General features: G+C 39.6%; 1 protein-coding gene across 1 annotated transcript; it reads left to right on the top strand.

Moving 5' to 3' along the window:
* The first annotated feature begins 1,381 nt into the window (after positions 1-1,381).
* rab1ba (zRAB1B, member RAS oncogene family a) lies at positions 1,382-8,442 on the top strand. The gene is made up of 6 exons (XM_088990029.1): positions 1,382-1,701; positions 2,874-2,946; positions 3,031-3,126; positions 3,205-3,300; positions 3,368-3,499; positions 7,031-8,442. The coding sequence occupies exons 1-6, from the start codon at positions 1,688-1,690 to the stop codon at positions 7,223-7,225; spliced, it is 606 nt and encodes a 201-aa protein (XP_088846155.1). The 5' UTR covers positions 1,382-1,687; the 3' UTR covers positions 7,226-8,442.
* The last annotated feature ends 145 nt before the right edge of the window (positions 8,443-8,587 follow it).

Raw genomic sequence — 8,587 nt, 5'->3', positions numbered from 1 at the left:
CAGACATGCTCTAATGCCAAACGAGCACCATCTTTTATTTTCTTTTTTTAATATTAGACATTTTGTTTTTGTATCTTTTAGCAAAACAACATGTTTCAAGTATCCATGTAGTCAATCCTAGTGTTGCAGGAATAGCCAAGATAGCTTTTGAGTTGCATATTTATCGAGCTACTGCGTGGGATTAGTTGATTTCAAGTAACTGAACGAGAAACTGGAGGCTCCTTTGTCCCAACCGCCTGTCCTGGAGGCCAGCCAAGAGGCCTGCTCCATCAAGCTCGGAGGCTGCAGCTGCTGCCTCAATGGATTAACACGCGCACTGTGAAAATGTCGACCAGTGTGTTCCTGTAGACGTGCAATTGCATTCAATCTGAAATAACTTTTTTTTTTTAGTGATGAGGTTAAGCGGTTCAGATAATTGAGGGGTGGAAGTGCAATTTTAATTTTACTTTTGTGTGCAATCCAATTAAATTAAATGATTATTAAGTGGGTTTTTTTCCTGTATTGAAACACATGATTGGTGTTCCTATTTTACAATGACATCCTTACACTTTTTGTTTTAGTCTATTCTAAAAGTAGTTATTAGGCTGGTATTTGGATAGAAGTTTTTTTTTACACAAAAAGCAAAGTTGTATTTGACTTGATTTATTGTGAAGATTTTTTTCCGCCCAGATTATTTTATAAAATACATTGTGAAAATCCATAAATGTACATGATACAGGGATGTCTTAGATTTTTTTCTCTTTATTTCATTCCTTCATTGAACATACTGTAGAATATCTAAACAAATTATGCATAAAGACAAAGCCCACGTTTAATTTTATTCAAAATGTACATTCAGGATGGCCACATAAATTACAAATTGCATTAAAAAACATGACTATAAAGTCCTTCGAATATACTTTGTACAAACAATTTATTGAGTATGTTGGACACATATTGTACGTCAACTAAAACATTTTAATGTTCTTTGAACGTCACAAATTACAAAAAGTTGATACACAGTCGAAGAGAATAAAATGTCGTTTTTTCATAACAGTCTATTAGCAATTTTTTGGGACAGTGTAGTTGTTTCTTGAAGTTGTTTTTATGGTACGTGTATTTTTATTTGTATTTAGTTGTAAACATTTTTGAAATGTTTCGGATGACTCAGTTTGGTTTGGTGTGTAAAATTTCGCAAGAATCACGATGACATTAAGATCAGGTGGTTTTAAATATCGTTATTATAGACACTAAACTGTATATATTTTTGTGAAAGCTGGATTGAGACTCGATAAATTTAATAAGAAATTAGAATACATATTTCCAAAAATTGTAAAGCCAAAAGGTGAAGTCCAACGAGTGTCCCACTTTTGTCCCGAGCGACACGTCTACCTACGTCACTTCCGCACATGCGCAAATCAGCCACTCGAATCTTCCGTCGAGCAACGGTCGTAGAAAGAAGGAAAAGCGAATCTAACATTGTCACATCAAGCCAACCCTTGTCAAACATCACCGCGGCAACAACCAGACGACGAGGAATGAACGTTATATGATTAAACAGTGAGCGAGTGACTGCCACAGGAGCACGAAAAACGACAATTCGAGTTCCTCGGCAACCGGATCAACGAGCCATTTTGCCCGAGTCGGAAGGAAGGAAGAAAAAAAACAGGAGTCAATTCGCTGACTGCAAAACATCCCGAGCGAGATCATGAATCCCGAATAGTAAGTTTGGACCCGTCGTTTTGTGTTCCCCATGTAAGCGTTCACTCTCGTTGCTACGTCACCGTTGGTTCGTCAAACGTCGCTAATGTTCTTGCTAATGTCAATCGTATCAATACCATTTTTTAGTTCTTTTGATTTGATTTTGGCGTCGTCGCTGGCCGACTTGGGCGTCTCATCCGGAAGTGTCAGATGACTGCCTCGCGAGGTTTTGACGCCACGGCAAGAACATAACGCAATCTACACACACGCAAACTACATGCGAGTGTTTCCTCACATATATTGAGCTAAAGTACACGTTACACATCAACAATAAAAAAAAACTGTGTCCTCAAAAGAGTTAACACTGACGTCATGAGGATGTCTCGACGTTGTCTGTGTGAGATTCGGACCTGTTAGGTTCCAATTGTGCTCGATAAAGTGGACACGCAGGTTCATTTGCCCTTCTGCCATCTTGTGGAAGACTTTGGAATTGGTCTGCCTGTCACAATAATTCGCTGACAGACAAAAAAATATCACGGCAAATGCATACCTGTCAAACCTGGCTAATAGCTGCCCTAAGAAATGATTACATTTCCCGTGTAAAAGTTTTAGTATGCTGTACATTATTGGAAATTATTTAAAAAAACGCTATCACTAGCAGAAATGCAGGTAGGTTGTGCACGTTATCTTTTTCCGTATAAAAGTTGTAGTATGCTGTACATTATTTGAAATGATAAAAAACGTATAAAATACAGGGGAAATGCATAAGTTGACAGGTATGCAAATGAGTAAACTAGGTTAATGTATTGCCTTTTCAATAATGGTTTACTTCTATTCCAAACTGTTTAACCAACAATACTTGAATTGTACATTAGCCAGCTCAAGCAAGGTGAGCCGGCTTTTGCCTCCGGTTAGACGATACAGGCAGGGAGCAGATGTTTGATGCCTGAGCAACCATCCTGAAATGTGACACAGACACACGCGCATTTGTCATCGAATCCCTGCGTGCGTGTGGCATGCATGTGTGGCTCATTGATGACCTTCTCTGATTTCTTCAAAATAAACATTTCTCTTCATTCATTTTGTCCCTGATTTTTCTGGTTCATTTTTATTGAAATGCATGCCGGTCGATGTCATTACCCACATCACTAATGAGCTCATGGAAAATGACCTTTGTGTTTTGTTTATTTCAGTGACTATTTGTTCAAGCTACTGTTGATCGGGGACTCCGGAGTTGGCAAATCCTGCCTGTTGCTCCGCTTTGCCGTGAGTGCCGTAACTTGCGACTCGTCACCCAGGCAAAACTAAGTCCTGCTCAGCTGTTTTTTACATCTTGCAACTCTTTTACAGGATGACACATACACAGAGAGTTATATCAGCACCATCGGCGTGGACTTTAAGATCCGAACCATCGAACTGGACGGCAAGACCATCAAACTGCAGATTGTGAGCACGCATGCACGCACCGCTCAACATTGCTGAGCAGCCCAATTAGTTTGTTAATACGGCCCCGTCTCTCATCAGTGGGACACGGCGGGCCAAGAGAGGTTTCGCACCATTACCTCCAGCTACTACCGCGGCGCACACGGCATCATCGTGGTGTACGACGTCACGGACCAGGTAGGCGAATAAACAACGAGACTTTGATAAGTGACTTCCAGTATTAACTTGAGGCGTGACTTTGCAGGAGTCCTACAGTAACGTCAAACAGTGGCTCCAGGAAATCGACCGTTACGCCAGTGAAAATGTCAACAAGCTTTTGGTGGGCAACAAGTGTGACCTGACCACCAAGAAAGTGGTGGACTATACAACAGCCAAGGTGGGTGCCCGCAGCCATGTATGATGCTCGTATCTCGACGTCTTCTTCAGCGCTCTCATGTCCACTCGAGTGTTGTTACGCTATAGATGGATGGATGGATAGTTGGATAGATGGATGGACGGATGGATGGGTGGGTAGATAGATAGATAGATAGATAGATAGATAGATAGATAGATAGATAGATAGATAGATAGATAGATAGATAGATAGATAGATAGATAGATAGATAGATAGATAGATAGATAGATAGATAGATAGATAGATAGATAGATAGATAGATAGATAGATAATTATACACAGAAAGAAAGAAACAAACAAACAACTAAATATATAAATAAATAGCTCTCAGTCGTACAGGAGTGGTCCATCGATGAAAATGTTTCATCAGCCGTCATCTGTACTAAGTACAGATGACGGCTGAAGAAACCTTCTCATCGATAAACACCAATAAATAAATACATATAAAATAAACATACAAGGGAACAAATGCATACATACATAAATAGACACACAAATAAACAACGCCAAATAAATACACAAATGAATAATTAAACACAGAAACAAATAAACAGACAAACAATAAATATATAAATACATACATACATAAATAGACACACAAATAAACACAGATAAATAAATACACTAATGAATAATTCCACACAGAAATAAATAAACAGACAAACAAATAAATATACAGTAAAGTCTCGTTATATCGATATTCAAGGGAGTCCGAAAAAATATCGATATAACCGGGACTATCGATATATCCGACCCTGCGCGCATGTAATTTTCTCCTTGCGTTCATAGAAATAGTATCGTAATAAGCGGGACTACCGATATAACCGATATCGATATAATGAGACTTTACTGTACAAATAAATAAAAACATAATTAATAAACACAAATGAATAGATAAATAAACAAACACTAATACATAAACACAATACATACATGCATAAATAAACATAGAAATAAATAAACACCAATGAATATCCATCCGTCCATTTTCCGTACCGCTTATTCCGCATTAGGCTGGCGGGGGGTGCCGTAGCCTATCCCAGCTGTCTTCGGGCACGAGGCGGGGGACACCCTGAATTGGTTGCCAGCCAATCGCAGGGCACACAAAGACGTACACCAGTCATTCTCACACTCACACCTAGGGACAATTTAGAGTGTTCAATCTGCCTGCCATGCATGTTTTTGGAATGTGGGAGGAAAAACGGAGGACCCGGAGAAAACCCACGCGGACCCAGTGAGAACATGCAAACTCCACACAGGGAGGCCGGAGCGGGACGCGAACTGCACTGTGAAGCCGGTGTGCTAACCACTCAACTACCGGGCCGCCCACGAATCAATATGTAAATAAATAACCATAAAAAAACATACTAATAAATAAACACAGAAATAAATACTTACACAAACAGACACAGAAATAATTAAACACCAATAAATAAATAAACACACAAATGGATAGATAAATAAATAAACACTAATACATAAACATAGACATAGATAAACACCAATAAATATGTAAATAAATGAATCTAAAAATAACTAAACATACAAAGAAATAAACACAAATAAATACATAAACAGACACACAAATGAACACTGATAAATACACAAATGAATAATTAAACACATAAATAAATAAACAGACAAATAAATAAACATACAAATACATAATCAAATATATACATACATAAATAGATACACAAATAAATAAACAGCAATAAATAAATGCACAAATAATTAAACACAGAAATAAACATACACACAAGTAAAAATAAACACACAAATGAATACATAAATAAACAGACACAAATAACAAATGTAATAAATAATAAATAAACAACTAACTCGACATAGAAATAAACGCACAAATAAATACATAAATAAATATACAAATAACAACAAATAACAATTGTAATAAATAATAAATAAACAAATAACTCAAAATAGAAATAAACACACAAATAAATGCATACATAAATAAATACATGAATAAATAGACACACAAATAAATAAACACACCAATAAGTAAATAAATACACAAATGAATAAATAAACACAAAAATAAATTAATTAATAAATGGATGAATAAATTAATAAATGGATAAATAAATAGAATACAATAAATATATATATAAATACATTACAAAATTTCAAAATAAAAAAATATTAAAATAAAACAAATTTGCTTGGATATTTCCCACTGATGATTGCTGATCGAGAAGTACTGAGAAGGTCAGAAGGAATTGCATTGTGTCTTTGTAGATCTGGAGAAAGCGTATGACAGGGTGCCCAGAGAAGAGCTGTGACATTGCATGAGGAAGTCTGGTAGTATGTCAGTGCGGTGCAAGACATGTACCATGACTGTAAGACAGCCGTGAGGTGTGCTGTCGTTATGACTGAGGAATTCAAGGTGGAGGTGGGACTCCACCAGGGGTCAGCTCTGAGCCCCTTCTTGTTTGCTATGGTGATGGACAGGCTGACAGACGATGTTAGACAAGAATCTCCATGGACCATGATGTTTGCAGATGACATTGTGATCTGTAGCGAGAACGGGGAACAGGTGGCGGAGAAACTAGAGATGTGGAGATATGCCCTGGAAAGGAGAGGAATGAAGATCAGTCGCAGCAAGACGGAATATATGTGTGTGAATGAGAGGGATCCAAGTGCAAGAGTGATGCTACAGGGAGAAGAGATAAAGAAGGTGGAGGATTTTAAGTACTTGGGGTCAACTGTCCAGAGCAATGGAGAGTGTGGAAAGGAGGTGAAGAAGCGTGTCCAGGCAAGCTGGAGCGGCTGAAGAAAAATGTCAGGTGTGATGTGTGATAGGTGTGCTAGGATGAAAGGAAAAGTGTATAAAACCGTGGTCAGACCAGCCATGATGTTTGGACTGGAGACAGGGCCACTGAAGAAAAAACAGGAAGCAGAGCTGGAGGTAGCAGAGGTGAAGATGTTGAGGTTTTCTTTGGGAGTGACCAAGTTTGATAGGATCACAAATGAGTACATTAGAGGGACAACTCATATTAGAGGCTTTGCAGAGAAAGTCAGAGAGGCCAGACTGAGATGGTTTGGACATGTCCAGAGGAGAGAGAGTGACTATATCGGGAGAAGGATGCTGAGCCTTGAACTGCCAGGCAGGAGACCGAGAGGAAGACCGAAGAGAAGATTTATGGATGTTGTCAAAGGGGACATGAAGGTAGCTGGTGTGAGAGAAGAGGATGCACAAAACCGGGATAGATGGAGGACATTGATTCACTGTGGCGACCCCTGAAGGGAAAAGCCGAAAGGAAAAGAAGAAGAAGAAGCTTGGATATTTCCCACGTGGGCTATTGGCCATGTAGGCAAAATAATTCCATATGGTGCAACATGCCATTTCCAATGTTTTTTCTTTGTTCAATATTTCTTGTCTCCAATTTCCCCATCTTACACATATGACCAAAAAGAAGGTTTCAGAGTGAGGGATCGCACTGTTTTTTTTTTTTTTTTTACGCTAATGCCGAATTTACTCCCCTTCGGCAGGAGTTTGCCGACTCTTTATCCATCCCCTTCCTGGAGACGAGCGCCAAGAACGCCACCAACGTGGAACAAGCCTTCATGACCATGGCGGCGGAGATCAAGAAGCGCATGGGTCCCGGGGCCACGGCGGGCGGCGACAAGCCCAACTTAAAAATCGAAAGCACCCCAGTCCGCCAGTCGGGGGGCGGCTGCTGTTAAAGAGCCAAGCGCTCGTCTTTGCCCTCTCCAGTTTCCTTTAATTCTTTCCCCGCGCTTTCCTCTGTGTGCCTCCATCCGTCATCTCCGTCTCGCCATCGCAAGACGGTCCAGGTTCCAAGCGTACGGGCGACAACAGAGATTTGGTAGAACATTTGGTTGTTTGTATTTTTTTTTCCTCGCGCTCACAGAGGTGGAGGTTAACTGGACCCCCCCCCCCCACACACACACTTTTCTTTTAAGAGCGCCTTGGGCTCTTGTTGTCCATCCGTGGCACACTTTTCTTGCATTCACCGCAATTTAATGCTAACACCCCCGTCGTCCTCTTTTCTGCTCTGTTGCCATCCAGTCAAGCCCAAGCCTCTTTAGTGACGTTGGTCTCAAGCATCTGGCCGTGCTTGTCCGGTCCTCTTCACACCGAGTGCATTCAAATGTTAGCGCTGTTGTGCCTGCTTGACTGCACTAGGTGAGAGAGGAAAATCTCTCTCCAAAAGTAATTGATTGCGGTTTATGATTAGGGACCGTACAAAAATATGAGATAAGAAGCCCTGTTTTACTTTCTCTTGGTGTTGATATGCTGTGCTGGACAGAAACTCGATTTTCAGGCCCCTCTATTGGGTTCGGAATACATGGACATTCCGGGATGGACTGGTCTTGGGTTTTCAGACTGGATATGATCTCCCGACTTGTTTGTTCCATCCAGCATCCTCCCTGACTCCAAATGAGTAGAAAATCGGTAAAATGGAGGAAAAGTGTGAATGTTATTTTTGGGGATGGCAGCGGGGGCTGTTTTTTTTTTGTATGTTTTTTTGAGCAGGATTGAGTCGAAACATTCCTGATCCATTTGGACTATTGTGACACCGGTCTCACTCCAGCAGAAGCAGGACATTTAGTAGATGTTGTGCTTTAATGACTTGTTTCAATTTGCTCTTCTACTTTTTAACGTCTTCATTGATTGTTTACCATGGGGCACCATGACTTTGATTTTGTCTTTGTGCACATGTCTTAATACAGGTGAAATCCACGTAGCTTCTGTCCACATCTTCATTGGCTTGTTAAAAAAAAAAAAATACATGCACGCACGTCCATGAAACAGGCACCTGTTGGTCACTTTTTTTCTTTGCTTGTTCACTTTGGTGCTGTCTACTGCTGATTTTTGACATGATGTTTGTCTGTACATATTATAAATAACTATATAATAAAATGATGAAAAATTTCAACAGTATAAGCAGTCAAGTATTTTGGGGGATCTAATGTTACTACGGCAACTCTGGATTTATCTTCAATGTGTTCGTTTTATATTGGTAGACCAGATATGTTTTAATTTAAACATTTATTTTTAATTTGGGTGCCAATGCGTAATCT

This window comes from Hippocampus bargibanti, linkage group LG02 (genome assembly GCF_051943395.1).
Source record: "Hippocampus bargibanti isolate YZ-2025 linkage group LG02, ASM5194339v1, whole genome shotgun sequence".
Taxonomy (NCBI): domain Eukaryota; kingdom Metazoa; phylum Chordata; class Actinopteri; order Syngnathiformes; family Syngnathidae; genus Hippocampus; species Hippocampus bargibanti.
Note: the sequence above shows the minus strand (reverse complement) of the source record. Positions and strands in the feature narration are given on the sequence as shown.

Coding starts and splice junctions, on each gene's coding strand:
- rab1ba (XM_088990029.1), top strand. Junction 3,127..3,204: donor AGACCATCAAACTGCAGATT/GTGAGCACGCAT, acceptor GTCTCTCATCAG/TGGGACACGGCGGGCCAAGA. Junction 3,500..7,030: donor TGGACTATACAACAGCCAAG/GTGGGTGCCCGC, acceptor CCCCTTCGGCAG/GAGTTTGCCGACTCTTTATC.